The following is an 18,132-nucleotide window of genomic DNA, read 5'->3' as shown; positions in this document are numbered from 1 at the left end:
AACTACCAAAAACCCATAAGTAGGACACTTTATCTCTTAGTTTTAAAGCGTGTATTCCTTCTTCCTCCATCTCATTTAAAAAACAAACAAAAAGAACCCACACTTTTTTTTTTTAACTAAGAAATACCAAAGAAAATCGATATTTGATCGGTATTTAATTACAGAGAAGTTCTTACAGAATGGGCAAAAACAACAGGACTAAATTCCTAGAAGCCACTGAAAAAATCAGTGTGAACCAGAACTGGTTTTATTTAAGGAGCTTTTTCTTTTTTCCTCAAGGGAGAAAAAATTGCGTAGTCCAAGTATGATATCTAGCAAAACTCCCCCAGCGATACAGGAAGATTTGTGAAGTTACTGTATACATAATCTACCAAAATGATACACTATGTGGACATCACAATTTGCAAAACATGAAGTACCACCACCAAAGTATCCATAATTTCTCAAATATGCTTAAAAATACTGACATAGCAGCCCTAATATGTATTTAAAGATCTGGGTTTTTTTCCTCCCTCTTGGGTTTACTGTGTACTGCAAATACAGAATTCAGCAGGAGAAACACATTATTTTAGCTGCACAACTTCTCAGCTATGCTCATGCAGCTTCTACACTAGTTTATGCAGAGCTAGATGTGAATCCTACACATCAAATGCTGTGATGCAAACTTGGGGATATGTGAGGATCAGGGCCCATCTCTAACAAAAACAGATCAAAAAGATGACCTTTAGTCCCAAAGAGCCTACAGAGCCTACCCCCCTGACTAAGGTTGGATTCAACAAAAAAGCACCATTAAGTAGAGAGACAGTATTTTGATCTCAGCAGTAGATCAAGAAGTGTAAGCAAATATTATTTTGCCTTCAAAGCAGTAGCAGAATCATAACCCTTTATATCAGAAGAGTAGATCTGGGCAGTTCAGGCATCAGCATGAGAGGAAAGATAAGGCAGACATCCTAGACAGAAGAGTCCAAGGCAATTGGTTGATTTTCAGTGATGACTTTCTCCAATCCTAATGTGTGGCAGGAGGCTGACAAGAATGAACAACAAGTTCCTGACTAAAGTCATAAAAAGGAACACACAAGGTGAAACAGTGACAAATGACCTGGAAGGAATACAGAGCCACTGTCTTGGTATGAAGAGATGGAATCAAGAAAGCCAAAACCTGCTTGGAGAATTGGCAAGGGATTTGAGGACTATTAAGGGCTGTCTACAGGCGTGTCTACAGCAAATGAAACCATGAAATTAGACAAGGTATGAAGTTGCTGAAAGGAATGAGAAAAACTCAGCTTTGATTCAAGGAAGGGGGGAAAAAAGCACAGGCAGTTGCTTTGAATATCCTCAGAAGATTTCTTTCAGAACAGATAAAATACAATCTTAGGCAAGAATCCATAGCAGTCTGACAGAGAGGGAAGGGAGGGGTATCAGGTTATCTAGGACCATTATAGACAACTGTCCTTTGTATTATTGTTACATGTGATCCAGGACTCCTTGGATCTTTTAAAGTCTTTATTTTGTTGCAGGGGGCTTTATTGTTTATTTTTCTCTCAGCACACTTTTTTTCAGTTAGTCACTTGTTAATACAAACTTGAATTGCTTGTGTGCCTTATTTTGTATTAAGAATGGTCTGAAAGTAACCTGAAGGGCAGGGTGCACGCTGTTCATCAAGGAGAATTGTCTCAATATATCCACATAGTGCCATATACACTGAGAGCTTTATGCTAGAAGTCTGATTTGGTAATTTTCACAATTCTTGGTGTTTTTTCAACTTGCAAAAGCCATTGTTTGACTCTTCAGCTGACAATTGCCTGAGTAGTACCTCTCCCATACATGTTAGGATGATGTATGATCAGTCCTTGTCATCCATAAAAAATCCTGTGTTTGTACAGTATATCCCATATATTTTACAGTCACCGGTGTCCTGATCTTGTCTATAATTTACAGACTTTGGCACCTTTCCTGAGAAAGATTATGATTTGAATCCTTTCAGGTGATCGCTACCTTCCTAAATTACCTAAGTCATCAAGGTATTCTGCAAAAGAAAATTCATTTACCTTATTTAGGAATGGATGTTATTACACTTTGAAGAGAACTCAGTGTCTACTACAGACATGCTAGGAATTCACATCAAAGAAAATACTCGGTATTATTTACCAATGTTCAGCTGAAAACATTTCAGCATGTATCTTGACTTCTAAGTTTAGATACTGCAGGATTGTGGTATAGATGTTGCATACTTAAGACTGCTTTCCTGGTCTGTTTAGAGCCTCAATTGAAATATGAAGATCTCTAAGTTTGCTTGCTCCTGGAAAGTGTTCCTGGACCTTCCATGGAATCCAGCTATCACATACAAGAGAATCTTGTCCTTTCAAATGCCTAGATACACTGTTCAGCACTATTTCCTATGGCAAAAATCCCACTTAGTTTTTGGTCAAGAAACCCCAAAGTAGTAGCAAAACAATCTAGGAAAAGCAATGCTGCTTCCAGTTTGATACCACAGTATGACATTTACAAAATAAATCATAGGTGTGGGTCTAGTTCACCTTGGGGTATTTATGACAGAAGTACATAACCAACACTTCATTGAGGCACAAACCTTGTTTGTTGGGTATCTCAGATCACTTCTGAAGTATTTACCAACACATTTGTATAGTTGGACATAAGACCTATAATTCCAGACAACCCTAAGTACAAACTCTAGTACCACAAAACCAGATATCCTAGGAAGACAATGAAAAAAATAATGGAAACAGTTCACTTTCTTTTAGCACCAAAGTATTAACACATACAGGAGAAAGCATTGATAGTCTGAACTGGCTTGGTTAACAAAATGCACTTCATCACCAGTTTCTGCTGATCAGTTCAAATCCTGCTCCTCCACCCCTTTCATTCTGATTATAAAGGGCAAAACCCAAGAAAACTCACAGTCCAATCCCCACTGTATTCAAGACAGAGGGGGAAAAATTATTAAGTTCAGTCAAAAAAATTTTTAGTTTCAACTGCTAAAATGCAGCGGTAATTGCAGTCTGAAACATGAAAAGAGAACACAGAATAAAACAAGGGAACTAACTAGTTAAAAACTCAGCACCAAGAGAGCATAAGACAGTAGCATAGTACTAAATATTTATTGCATACATACCTTGGCCAATATTCCTTCAGTCAAAGCTCTGAATATTTTAATTCACCTTTCTGGATCCCACAAGAATTTAATACAAAGCAACACGTGCCTATAATTGGTGGCAGGAGAACGGGAGAGTTGAGGAAAATAGAATATTAGTGACTCCTAACACCCAGGTACTACACCTGTATGTTTCGTAGGGAACAACACTATGATGGTTCTGCTCTGGTAATGGGAAGCTGAAGACATTTTTCTCCAGAACTGAAACACAGTCTGGCTGTATAAGACTACTCATTACTTTTGCAGGTCAGGCGAGGAAGAGTTTATCCTCTTTATCACCACAGAAAAGCAAATTATTGAATCTTTTGGTTTTTATCAATTCATCTCAGTGTTGAGCTTAACTAAGACAATTCAGTTAAGGCTTTCTGTCCAAAGCTTTGGGAGGTGGGAAGCAAATGCTTCCACTGTGTAGTTAAGTACGTCATCAGGTAGCCCCCAGAGTCCCAAGAAAGTTGAAAGGAACTTAGCAAGTTTTTTTTAATCGGGAAGCATTATCTCAGGCTTGGAACACTAACAGAAGAGTTTGTACTGGACAGACAGCATTCTTGAGTGCGAGTGGATGGTAGCTTCTAAACAGAATCAACATTTCCTGTTACGATTAATAACCATTCATACCACAGCCTGCAACACCTGGGAGTTAAATGTGAGTAAGTAACATAGAGAAGCTTCACTCCTCCAGGACCCTTAGGGGCTAATACTAATGTAACTGGCTACACCTGTACTAAAAAACTTTAAAGATCCTTGCATTGTATTTCTTGTGCTTCCCAAACTGCCTACTTTTTCCTCCTTTTAATTAAATACAATGCCTACTCTCCAACTTGCAAGATTTTGTGACAAATAGGCCCATCTTTGACAATTACAGCTGAGAAAGCACTGAAGATTAGGCAAGATAATATTAACTTGGCAAGTTAAGAAACATCTAGATATAACAGCTAAAGAAAACTGACTTAAAGAAAACTGTTGCAGATACCTTAATACCACTAGGTATTTAAACTACCATGCACAAGATCAGCTTAGACAGCTTTTGACATAAGAATCCAACAGAATCAGATTTTGTACAATATTCAGCTAGGTATCTATCACACATACAAATCTTCCATGTACTGTGACCTAGTGACTTTTTTGTGACTTTGTTCAAAGTCTTCAGAAGTATGTAGAAGATTTCTGTTGAGCAGTAAAGATCAGAATAGGTCAATCCTACTCATAGCCTTTTTATGTCCCCTTAACTCAGGGTACTGTTTAAAACTTCTTCACAGTCAAGCCTAAACTGTGCTCGTCTTAGTTGTATTCTACAAGCTCTTGTTATACTCCTTGTATCTGCCACCACAATGTATTCCAAACTTGACTGACTGTGTGTGGATGGACCTTATTTTATTTACAACTATGACAGTCCTAAAGGATATATCCATTTTAGCTCTTATACTTGCCTTTAAGCTTAGAGACAACACATAGAAAGGTTGTGTCTATGCTGTGCTTATAAGCTTTCCCTCTGAAAAGGCACAAGAGAAAAGATGAAAAAGATTGTAGTATGCTTGCTCTGCAGTACAAAGGTAGCCATTACACACAGCAGTAGGCTGTAGTGAAAGTCCTATATTCATCAATTCTAGACAGTACTCACATAATAACTATGAGCCATTGCAGGTATGTGTTAGCCAAACCTACTTTTCATCACTTTCTGTACTAGGTTACATAGTTGATGCATGTATCTGTCAGAAAGACCTGCTCACCTGCCTTTGAAAAGTTGACATAATTCTTCCTGTAGAGGAAAGCATGTGTGAGAGAAGGGATGTTGTTGGGTTGGGGTTTTTATTTCATGTTCATACTCATATTCCAATGCAACTGAGTGCTAGAATTCAGTGCTGAACTGAAATACAGTTCACAAGGTTCTGGGGTTTGAGGGTTGTTTGGGTCACTTTTGTGATTTTGGGATTTTTTCACTGAAGAAAAATAGGCATGACAACACATCAAGGTATTACCATCTTAAAAATTTTAAGGCACATTCCAACAAAATAAACCTTTATTGAATGCAATATTAGGCATTCTATTTTGTTTAAGGGAACAGTGCTTCCCTCCCCCCCAGAGAGATTCCCTTTGACAATTTCCAAAAGCTGTATTTCAATTACAGAAATATTTCTCATGATTAGAAACAACAAACTTCAGTCTAAATTTTCCTTGAATTATGAAGTGCAACTAAATTCTTCCAGAAGGTAATAGCTTTCAGTAGGCACTAGAATGAGAAAGCCTGCAAGTTGTTTACAGTTGCTGAGTACAGTGTTACCTTCATTCAAATTTTATAGTAACTCATCTAGAGTGTTGTTTTTAAAGAATTATATAAAAAAGTGGGATTTAAGAATAAAGAAATGCAGCTTAAAGAGCAGGTTGTCACCATTGAAAAAACAAAGTCTTAATGGCAACCTGTGTATTTCATACCACTTCCACAGTATGTCAGCTAGCAGAGGCTTAGTCCAATAATTTAAAACTTTAGATAGGAATGTCTTTTGGTTCTGAACGCAGATCATAAGTCAACATGTTCAGTATGTGAAGGCTCAGTTGTTTCTACTTCCTCTCCTGTGAAATTAAAATCACAATTAGAATACAAATCTACTATCAATTATACAAATTTAATTATATATAACTATGATTTTTGAAATTAGGATTTTTTAAAAGAGAAGCCCAAGTGAACACATTTATCAAGACCAGAGAAGCAATTAAGCCATATGTAACACCAATTTGCACCATTCACCTAACCTAAGCTTGTATTCAGGTTTTTTTACTATATACAAACAAATATTTTCAAATAAATTGGTATTATACTATTAGTGGAAGAAAAAAAAAGTCAGCACAGGCACTTCTATTCTAGGCTTTTGTTTTCAGCTATTCACAGTGAATTTCCTCCTTTCCACACAACCTGTCAGTAGTAGTTCTGCTATTTGAAAAAATAGGGCAAGCCTTACTCAGTATTATTTTTTATAGTACAAACTGCTCAGTTCAGATGTTAAAACAACCTTTTAAAAAGCAGAGTAATTTTATTCTATTGGGAAAAGCATTATCTAAACAACAACAAAAAAAAAATCAACCAAAAAAACCCCAAACCAAAGACAATTTGTCAACCTTTTCTTTTACTTTTAGTCTCAAAATGTCAGAACACATTAATAAAAGTAGTAACTGACACCCTGCATATCTATATCAGAGAAGTACATAACTGGTTCTAAAGGACTAATAGCAACTAAGCACTGAGTAAAAGGAATGAACTAAGTGGCCTTGAGAAGCAACGCAACATCCATCTTTACAACTTATTAGTACAAGATGAAAAATTAGTCTTGGGGATAGAAATGGGAGGACAAAAAAAACCACTCAAGCTAAGAAGTGGAAAGAAAGCAAAGGCATGACATTAGGTGTCTCTCATCTATTTTTCTATAGTTGTTACTGCAAAATAATCCCATCTTTCTCTGTGGAATTGTAAAAGAGGCCTAGATAGAGTAATGGAACATTTAATGAATGTAGCTCTGTCCACATGAGTCAACACACCCTAGAAAAAATGACAGTTCAATTTTTTGATGGAAGGTATAATTGAAGTGAAGCTAAAAAGTTTTCTATGACTGTCAGGTGGATGTCTTTCCCATTTTCAACTTAACACCAGCTCTGGCACTTACATTATCACAAAATAAAAAAATTCAGCTTTGATACCTAGCAAAAAGAATTCGTAATTATTTTTTTAATTGGTAATTTTCTGAGATTTCAATGAGTTGAAGATTGCATGCAATCAGATAAACCCTTAAGTCACTACAACTAATGATAAAGGAAAGAAGTGAGGAGGACAAACTCATTTTTATGACAGTGGAAATTTCCTAGCTTGTGTAACAAAGCCAAACCCTTAAGTGACTTAAAAACACAACCTTGAGTTAAGCAAAAATGTAGCAACACAAGAACAGAATGTTTAAAAACATAACAATCTTTAAGCAAAAAAACACATATCAGAGCGTGGCCTACACTATAAACTATTGACACAGACCACACCTGCATGAAGAAGAGAAATAATACAGAGGTGTTTACAAATAACTAGACCCTTAGATTTAAATAAAATTCCAAGTTGTTGATACAGCATATTTTTTAAAAAAAATTGTTCCTGAAAAGCTACTTGCCTGGTTTTACAGTTTGAACACAGGTTCCATCCTTATCTTCAAACCCTTCTGAACAGACACACTTGTAACTACCTGACGTATTAACACAGTCTTGATTCTCTTTCACGCAGACCTTTTCAGGAAGGTTACATTCATCTATATCTAGAGACAGCACAGGGGAAGAAAGAGTCCACTGCTGTTATTGTGATATAAACCTTGTATCAACCCACATGAACTTCTATTCATATATGAAAAATACTGATGAACAGAATACTGCAGCAACAGATTTAACTTCTGTTAAAATAATCTAATTCTTCATGATGTGAACTGTTTCAAAGTTACTCAGATAACACCTGGTACTGTTGTTTTGTTGTTTTTTAATGTTTTGCAGATCTCTTATGGAGAAATCTATTAAGCAGTTATACTTGTCACAATTAGACAATTTGTCAACCTACTGAACATTTCCCCCCCAAGTCGTTTTCTATTTATACCATCAAAGTATAGCTAAAGGGAATAGAGCTTGTAAATGCTACATCATCAAAGTTAATAGATACTTCATGTTATGCATATGTTCTGCTATTTCTCACAGAGGAAGTCTAATTTCACGTTGTAATTCTGTAAGAATGAAGCTCATTTGAACTTGGACGCTTAAGGATTATCAGAATGCCTGCCTTTCTGTTACAAAATGAATAGAAAAACAGATCTGATAAAGTGGTAAATAACTCACAAAAGACTCAGAGCTGTTTCCTGAACCTACTACAAAACACCTTGTTCCTTCATACCAGTGGTTCACTTTAAGCCTTGTCAAGCATATTATCTCAGTAATATAAAGGAAGCTATTGAGAACTATGGAGAACTAAGTTATTGCAGCTAATACCAGAATGACTGGGTTCATTTTGCCAGGAATGAAAGCTGAAGCACACAAATGTGAATGCACTTATGAGCTCCTCAGCATGGCTAACCAAGAGTGTTCTACCAGGTACTGCTAAATCCACCAACCTGTACACTTCTCATCTTCCTTCACGTATCCAGATGCACAGGTCTTACATTTTTCAGAACCTTCTCCTGTGCAACCGACACAGCTGGCATCACATGCTAAAGATAAAATATTTTATGCATAAAAAGTTGTTTATCTGGGGTTTAAAATACCACCCTTGAAGTCAGACAGTTTATCCACACAAGGAATCACAGAATGGTTTGGGGCAGAAGCTGACCCTAAAGATCATCTATCTTTAACCCCCTGCCATAGGCTGGATGCCTTTTACTAGACCAGGTAGCTCAGAGTCGCATCCAACCAGTCTTTGAACACATCCAGGGACAAGGAATTCAGAACTTCTCAGGTCCAGTGCCTCAACACCCCCATAGCAAAGATTTTCTTCCTAATATCTAATCTAAGCCTACTTTATTTCAGCTTGAAGCCATTCCCCCTTGTCTTGTCCACTACATGCCCTCCTCCATCTTTGTTGTAGGCCTCTGTAGGTATTGAAAGGCTCTGGAGCCTTCTCTTGTCCAGAATGGACAATCCCAGTTATCTCAGCCTGTCCTCATAGGGGAGGTAACCCTCTTGATCAAGACCTTCACTGCTGTCCTCTGCACCCCCTCAGGCAGGTCCATGACTTCCTTATGTTGGAGGCCTCAGAGCTGGATGCACTACTCGAAGTGTGGGGGTCTCACAAAATCCAAGTAGAAATAACCAAAAAATCCCTTGCTGTGCTCATGCAATAGGTCTAAAGCCTCATCCTCCCTGTGCCCAGTGAGGATCAGATGACACTGTACCAAATACCTATCATGCATTTTCTAAGCATTACCTCTAGCATTAGCTTAGGATTCTAGATAGTAAAATACAGCAGATTGAAAAGAAACCTTTGCATGAGAAAGATCCATCTGTGTTCAAACAATACTGGTGATCTTTGCAAGGAGAAGCAGCACATTCATCTAAATCTGAAAGATAAAAAGTGACTAGTTACCTAAAATAGTCATGATTAAACAGCCAGATGAACACTTGAATGCTATAAACTGACTGCATTGAGAATAGCTGTTGCGATGAGTTTGGGGTCAGGTATGCAATGTGGTAGACACAGAACTAGCATGGTAACATACACTGTTTTGTTCAGCTTAAACTTGCATTAGAAAATTAAAACCAATCCTCATATGCTTTGTGATGACAGTAAGAGATGTATCAGAAATTCAAGAGCTCAAATTAAATAAACTTCAGGATACCTGCAATCCTTGTCATTTTCAATTCATGCATTTATGCAAATACAACAAGCAAGCAGACAGACTATAGTTCTGAAATACTATTTTCTCCTGTACTCCCACATTACCAAGTTACAGAACTTTTTATATGACTAAAAAACTTATACTAATGCACATACATGCAGGTCTTAGTATTTACACAAAGCAAATTGGAACAAACCAGATTATGGTTAGGACAAGCTGAAAACCAATTCTACTGCAGAGCTAAAACATGCAAACCTTATGATTTTGAAGAAAGTTAAATTAAAAAATTCAAACAAAGAAGGGCTATTTCAGTCCCTCCCTGTCATTGCTGTCACTCTCATCCTGTTGCTGCATCCATCATTCATACTGATTGCTCAATTATTTATAGTTCATTTGTGGCAATAATTATTTGGAAAAAAAAAGCCTAGCTGTAGAGAAAACAGTACCAAAGCATCTTAAAAATGCCCTGGGAGTGTTCAGTAGTTGCCTAAGCAGGTATTGAAAGACCTGTAATTCAAGCCCAGTTCTCTGTGGCACATTGTAAAGGAAGCAGTGTTTATATAATTTCTAAGACACTGTTTCCGGGCATTATGTTAGAGGTCTTTAAAGGGTCACATTCAATCACTTAAACAGAATGTGTTACTCTCCCCTAGTGCATTCCTGCACTGGGAGTATTTTTAGTGTTCACATTTTTCCTCAAGTGTTTCACATTTATCTCCTCATAAACCAAGTTAAATGCTAAGACAGAAACAGGTTAGAGATTAATGGAAGCACTGAGCTTGATGCCTCCCAGCATATCTGTCCAACAACAGGAGAAGTTAGCATGCATGGTTTTTAGTGAAGTGTTTGAACTCTATTAAGGTTAAGCATTTATGACAAAGTTATGTGAAGGTAAATGCGCAATTAGTACAAAACACGTAGTTAAATTTATACCAATCTTCTACTAATTGACAAAATAGTCAATTATAGTCAATAGTCAAGAGCAGGACATTGTTTAGTTTTCAAACAAGCACCAAGAAAACTAATCTAAAAAGAAACACCTCACTTGCCGCTCTGTGTATTCCACTAAACTAAAGACATACAGTGAACAGTATGATAAAGATAACTATCATCACCAGGCAATCAGTGGTGAGGAAATACTGCTTTCCTGCAACATGAAACAAGTTAGGAAAAGAAAGACTAATAAAACTGTAGAAATCTAAACTGACACATCATTTCCATAAAATACAATAAAACTAGGAAGTGATGTAATCTAATCTGACTAGCCACTGTTACTACAAAACCTGCTTGAAGTCCAAGCATTACTCACCCACACAAGCTCCACCTTCATTTTTAATCCAGCCTTCTTTACAGTCTTGGCAGTCCTTGTTACTTGAACCAGTACAAGTCTTACAAGCAGCATGGCAGGCTGAGAAAAGAAAACTACAACCTGAGTTTTGAGAGATCCCAAGAAAAGTTCAGGCACACATACTCTCAGAGACAACTTTATTTAGGATTCACTGGAAGCCATAATTTTTTAGTAGCTTGAAACTCCCATTCTCAAGACAGCACCTCCATAAAGTCAAGATTTAATTTAGAAACATGCAGCTATCTGACCAAAACAACTGCAAAATCCCAAAACACCTCTGGAAACCAAACCTAGCAATTACAGTTATTTGCACCACTAAGAACACTGCCATGAAATTCTAGTGACTAGAAGTGGCAGGTCCAATTTCTAAAATATATGGAAAGAAGAGATCAGGAAGACAAACTTAGCTCAGTCCTCCAAGGCTGGGACATGAGTTTAAACATCAATTTCTGCACTTCTCTACTTAATGAATACTCACACTACTTACATTTACAACTAGCTATGAAAGCATTGTGTGAAGTGATTTAACTCTGAATAACTTCAGAAGGAAATATCTAAGAAATGTGTATGCAGCTGTATATGCATATTGTAGACATATATATAAAACATGCATATATAACACACTCTACATAACATTTGTATGTTATATATTGTAATCTAAAACAAATCATATAGAAGAATTACGACACAACCAGATTTAAAAAAAACAAAACGAAAAATTATTTAAAAACAATATTATTAGACCCCAGGGTCAGGATGCAGTTGTTGCAGAATCTCATCAAGGGTCTAAAAACAATTGAAAATCTGACCAATGCAAAATATTATTCCTATGACCTGACTTTGTTTCAAAACTAAACTTAAGCATATCTAACTGGAATCTAAATAGTTTGCAATACAGATCAACTGTTTCCATGCCCATTTATTCCATTTAAGCTTATCTGAGACATGAGGAAAACCTAGCTTTTAAAGCAGTCCAGTACAAAGTGCTTTCACCTAAAGATTTCAATGGTACTTCGGACAAAGAAGCAAGGATTTTTATGAATTCTGCTTCTTAAAGCAGAAACAATTTTAAAATTAAGTGCAATGTGGAAAGATGACTTAGCAAAACCCCAGAATTCCACTAAACTGACTAACACGCCTTTTATGCTTAAAGCTGAGTAACCAAAATAAGTTTTGTTTCTACATTTGCTAGTTTCAACTGTTTCTAGTTTTACTTGTAAAAACTGAAGTAGTAAGACAAAGATATAAGCACATGTTCAAACTTCGTTACCTGTACAAACAGAATGTGTCTCATTTCTCAAGGAACTGAAGTAACCACTAGAACAGTCCAAACAAAATTGTCCCGTGTACTCCTTCTTGCAGCTGCATGAGCCATCTCCACCTCTGGTACCATCACCGTCACAGTGGCCATTTCCATGGCAAGGTCGTTCTGATCCACCATGACAAGCTAAAAAGGGATCAAAACATTTTTAAATCAGATGTTTAAGGAAATAACTTTCTACTCTCAGACACAAGTACCTGAAGTCCCTCCCCCTTCACAGAAAATAAAATAAAAATTAATTTTTAAATGTCACACAAAAGCAGAATATAACTTCCAAGAGTCTTTTTCACTCTTGAGAGTAACCAAAAGTTTTGCAATCAGGCAATGCTCAATAGTATATTCAAGTATAAGGGAAACTCAAAACAGTCTCCAGGAAAGTTCAGTTATCAATTCGATTTTGGGTAAAGACCATAGGTCAAAATTTTATTTATTTTCCAAGCTTCCTGGATAAAATTGATATCTTTATTTTTTCTTAATCTCTGAGAAGTCTCATATCACATTTGTAAAAATCTACTGGCTATAATTTAAATCAATATAGGGGATGGGGACTTATTTTTTACCAAAATATTAAGTGGCCAAAAACAATCTGTTAACATCATCTCTTGCATCTCTTAAGGTGCAAAGTTTTAGAGACTTATAAATTTTACCAGCTTCAGAGGCCAAAATATCTCTCATCACTTTTGCAAAGACCTTTCACCTCCCACATACTTTTACCCAATTTGTCTCATTGCCTTTTTAACTGATCCTCAGTTGCAAATTTCTTCATTTAAACCCCAGCAGCACTTGGGTTGTTTTACTCTTGAAACTGGTCAAGGATTCTTGTTTACACAGATTCTGCAAGGTCACCTAAACAACAGACTTCATGTTACACAGAGCCTTTAAGGATGGTCAGGTGTGGATATGAACATCAGATTGATTGTTTCTGCAACAACATGTCGGTACCCTTGACAGCTTTGTACATTACTATATGACTTTTATTCAGGCAGGATATTCACAAGGTAGCCACTCAATTATGAGGCAGCAAGCAGGTACATACTACACAGCAGCCTGTGTCGCATGCAAAATATCATACATCATGTATTTGTCCATGACAGTAAGGACTGAAACAAACAGGTAAAAAATCCTATCTGCTACTGAATGTTTCAGAAGAAAAATTACCAAGGCAATCTGGTCCATAAGTTCCAGCAGGACAGCAAACTTCTATTGTTTCAATGCAAAACCACTTAAACAAATCTGGATACTTCTTCTTTCTGTATATGAAAGATATTCATTTACAAACAAAAAGAACAAAGATTCTTTAAAAGCCAATTCACACAACTGAACCAGCACAACACAGGAGAGAAACCTACTGTATATGACAGACTAAAACCTATTTCTTCCAAAGATTTCAGGAATCAATTTCTAGAAGTCCTCCAACTTGAAAATGCTTTAAAATACCAATACTATTAACAAGTACTACTCAAATTTTATAGATTATATTTAAGAAAAAAAAGTGAAACAAGAGCAACAAATAAAATCAATTCATACATGCACACACACATGCACACACCCCTTTTTTTAAACACCTTACTTTTAGGGAAGGTTTCTATATAGTTTAGACAGTCTTATTTATGTCTTTCTCTTACAGATTATTGCTGTATCTTTATCTCAGGTATGCAGAAGTTAGCCCAGAAGAGATGTGAACATTTGTTCAAATTATTGGCAACTTGATGATAGGGTTAAAATTTCTCCCTTTCTTTAGCATTTATCGAGTATTATTTAGAAGATATTTTTAAAATTAAGAAGTTAGTTATGTGCTACTTGAGCACCAGCATACAGCACCAGTTGAGTCCAGCTCCCTGCTCCTTGCAGGACCTCCTACACTAAACTATGTGAGCAAGAATGTCCTTCAGATGATTCCTGAACTCTGACAGGCTTGGTGCTGCAGAGAACCTGCTCCAGTGATCGACCACCCTTTACGCAACAACTTGTAAAAAAATGCCTAAGGTATTCATGGGCAAAGAAACTGTCTTTGGAAACTGCCACAAAAACCAAATGACATTTGGATACTGCAAACAATCAATTGCATGCAGTCAAAAGGTCTATTAAATACAGAAACTTTCCAAACCCGAATGTATTTTATGAATTGCTTTTATTATTTTAGGACTCTGTCAAATTTTCTAGTTTAAGACCAGTTCTGGAAATTTTAGCTGAATTAAAGACTCTGGGTTGCATAGTTTACCTTTCTGGAAGGCATGTCCTAGGAGGAGCACCTAAGGACTCTGTGCTTGTCTAGAAGCAGGTGGAGGGGGTGGCCTCATTGCCCTCTGCAGCTTCCTGAGGAGGGAAAGGGGAGAAGGAGGTGCCGATCTCTGTTGTATTTAATGACAGGAAACAAGGGAAAGTTTCACAGCTCCACCAGGAGAGGTTTAGACTGGACATTAGGAAACATTTCTTTACCAAGAGGGTGATCAAACACTGGAACAGGTTTCCTAGAGAGGTGGTGGAAGCCCCAAGCCTGTCAGTGTTTTAGAGGTGTTTGGACAATGGCAACACGCTTTAACTTTTGATCAGCCCTGAAGCAGTCAGGCAGTGGGTACTAAGTGATCATTGTAGGTTACTTCCAACTGAAATATTCTATTTTCTGCTCTGTTAGTCTATTCCCCTCACAATGTGTTTATATAGATATATATATATATACAATCCTGTATAGTTAAGTAAAAGGATAAAGCAGTCATTTAGAAGAAAGTGGAGTATCAAAAAGCCTTATCCCGTTATGAACATTATAATGGCAGTTCACCCTATTGAATTCTAGCTAATTAGGAGTGCTGACAGTCTAAATTAGTGAAAAATACCTAGAAGAAATTTGATTTGGAACTAAAAATACAAACATTAAGAAATCTAAAGATTACACTGCCATCTATGCACTAGTTATATTTAAGACTGGTATACAGAAAGCTTAGCTATAACACAAATCTCAGTTTAGCTTAAAATGCAGGTACAAATGTCAGCTGATTACCCTCCTCAAGAGATCCAACTTCTACACTAATTAGCACCAACTATTATTTTGATTGCCAGGAGAACAAAATGCAGTTTGAGGAAAAAAAGCAAGCAACCAAAAAACCCACAAGAACCAAAGAGCCCCTTCCAGTTTTATGACAAAATAAAACAAATAAGGGACTAAACCTCAAAATTTTCCAATGTTAGTTTACCTTGACACCCCACAGGGAAGTAAGCTGACAGTACAAGTTGCTTTGGTGCAACACTGTTGGAATTGGAAATCAAAAAGAACATAGTACAGCAGCACATGATACTAAAAGCTGTACCCAATAGCAACTCTTGAAAGGCAATGAAGAATTACCCATACTGCTATTGTTCAGGCACAAGATTTAACATTATCAGTTCATCCTCGTAGATAATTTATTGACACAAAGATCTCCACCAAGAAAATTATACTTACAATTTGAACCACCATTTCTCTATAAGTTCTTCATGTTCTTCTACCATGTTGTTACATTCGAAGTTACTACTGTCACACAGATTCTCTATGATCTCAACAAGACGAATTTCACTACAAGCAGAGAAGGAAAACTGTAAATTTAATTTAAATGTTCAATACAACACAAGACCTGACAGAACAACCAGACTTCAGTGAGACTATTTCATCAGTTTATGGGGTGCCCTGAATTAGTTTCAAAACATAACAGATATCAGAGTAAAAAAATTAATAAACATTATTTCAGTAGAAAAAACCAAACCCAAACCCAGAATAATGGCCACAAGAACCTTGTGACTTGCTTGCATTTACAATATTTGCAGATTGTACATTTGATAGACTTTTGGTTTCCCAGAAAATTGGAGTGCAGTATTTTTCTCTTATGTTCAACAACAAATTTAATATATTTTTATTTTATACAAGTCTGTGAATCTCACAGTAACATCTCAGTGTTCCAATTAAGACAAAAAAAAGAATTTGAAATGCAGGAGAAAGGTATCAGGTTACTCTTCTCCATGGTTAACCAGATACGTCTAGAGTAATCTGCTTTCTCTTTGGCAATGAAACAATGACAATTCTAGGGAGGAGATACTGCTTTAATTCTAAATCAAATATTTCAGTACACTGCACCTTTTATGACTAGCAATAAAGTATTGATCATTATTTAGATTAATTATTTCAAAACTTTAATAGGTAGATAGAAAAAAAACACTACTATAATTAATAACACAATTAACTTTTGTTGTTTTCAGAAACAAGACGAATAAAGGCAATAATAAAGCCTTCAAGTCTTTACTATAATCTTTAGATTACAATGTAATGTAACATTATAATCATTAAGAATTTAAGGTTTAGACAAGAGAAACTTCAGCTGCCAAGTTAAATATTTAAGTTCCAAACAAGCACTGGTATAGTGAAGTTACAAACAATGAACACAAAATGCAGCTGAATGAGAAGCACTGAGCTCACCTGGACTCATACTTCGACAGTGTCTTCTCTTCCCAAGCAGTGTTTCCACCACCAAAGTTTTTTTTAGCTGTATCTGCTAAACCCTACAAACAAAAAATATCAGAAATTTCATAGGGCTTTTTTTCTAACAAAAATTAAGGGCAGTAACAAATGCTTATATAAAAATTGTGAAAAGCACCATGCATAAACTGCAGCAGAGCTCTCAAGCTGCTGATCAAATTCCTGAGTAAAAGCAGCAGCTAATAACATAATGAAAAGTGAGAAAGTGTATGTTACAGCATAACATGACTAAATTTTCCTAATGCATAAACAAGGGCATGTTACAGTCTTGACTTACAAAAAAAAAAAAAATAAAACCAAAACCCACGGAGGATGTATGAAACTTTATACCCTTCTCCCTCAAGTTCTCAGGAAATGTATTATTTATTACCATTTGAACAGAACCTCTACTCCATTCAGTTTAGATAACAGCCCGGCCTGCACCACGTTGTGAGTTAAGCACACAACCGCACAACAGGGCGATGAGCACAGCTGTCCCCACACACAAGCCAATGCCACCAAAGGACAGCTCGCGGAAAACCCCGCAGTTCCAGCGACCTGGCGAGCCGCAGCAGGCGATAAGCGTATGGGGAGCACAAAGCGCCGGGCACCAGGCGCAGCAGCCCCAGCTGCCACACGTATGGCTGCTGCGAGCGGCAATAGAGTGATGAGCGGGGACATTCCAGTAGCGCTTCCCATGGAGCCGGGCACGCTCCAACGGCGCCAGCCTTTTTGCACAAAACGCACCAAAACACCTTCGGCGGCAGAGATGGAGGAGCTCCGCCACCCGCCCTCCTCAGCACCGCGACCGCTGCGGGAGCAGAACCCGCACTGCCCCACCACAGGGCCGGGCGCCGCCTCCAACGCGGCTCCGGCGGAGGCGCTCCCGCAGCGCGGCCTCTCGGCACAGCCCGCCGGACCTACGCCGCTGCTCGGCCCCGCCGGGAGCCCCCGCGAACCCCTGCCCCACCGCGGGGCCGTCCGCCCGCATCCCGGGGCCCACCTGGTTGAACCTGTCCACGATGCCCCGGCAGGTGGAGCACGCCAGGCGCCGCCGCTCACCGGCGCCGCGGACAGGCGGCGGCAGCAACAGGGCGGCACAGAGCAGCACGGCGAAGGCCACGCGAGACGGTCGTGGCGCGGGGCCCGGGCGAGGAGAGGGGCCGGGCCCCATGGCGAGGTCGCGGGACCCCTGGACGCGGAGCGGGGCCGCCCCAGCCGAGCCCCCTCAGCAGCGGCGGCCGCACTCGCCCCGCCCCGGCCCCGCCGGCCCGCGAGCTCCATTCAGATTTCCGCGTCAGCCCCACGCGCGCGCCAGCCGCGGGCGCTCATTGGCTGAGACGGCGGAGCGAAGGGACGTGGTCCAATCAGAGCCCGCCACGCTCCGGACCAATGGGAGCCCCCCGCGTGCCCAGAGAGCAGGGCGGGGCAGAGCTGTTGAGCGAGAGACGCCCATAGGCCGCCATC

At 38.4% G+C, this 18,132-nt stretch overlaps 1 protein-coding gene across 1 annotated transcript; it reads right to left on the bottom strand.

Moving 5' to 3' along the window:
- Positions 1–321: 321 nt before the first annotated feature.
- Positions 322–17,874, bottom strand: CRELD2 (cysteine rich with EGF like domains 2). Its single transcript, XM_033058409.2, has 10 exons — positions 17,669–17,874; positions 16,627–16,709; positions 15,622–15,732; positions 13,341–13,432; positions 12,132–12,308; positions 10,823–10,921; positions 9,157–9,234; positions 8,293–8,388; positions 7,315–7,455; positions 322–5,740 (listed from the first exon to the last, which is right to left on the bottom strand). The coding sequence occupies exons 1-10, from the start codon at positions 17,837–17,839 to the stop codon at positions 5,688–5,690; spliced, it is 1,101 nt and encodes a 366-aa protein (XP_032914300.1). The 5' UTR covers positions 17,840–17,874; the 3' UTR covers positions 322–5,687.
- Positions 17,875–18,132: the final 258 nt, after the last annotated feature.

The sequence above is a fragment of the Catharus ustulatus genome, chromosome 4 (assembly GCF_009819885.2).
Source record: "Catharus ustulatus isolate bCatUst1 chromosome 4, bCatUst1.pri.v2, whole genome shotgun sequence".
Lineage (NCBI taxonomy): Eukaryota > Metazoa > Chordata > Aves > Passeriformes > Turdidae > Catharus > Catharus ustulatus.
The sequence above is the reverse complement of the archived record's forward strand: the minus strand, read 5'-3'. Positions and strand labels throughout refer to the sequence as shown.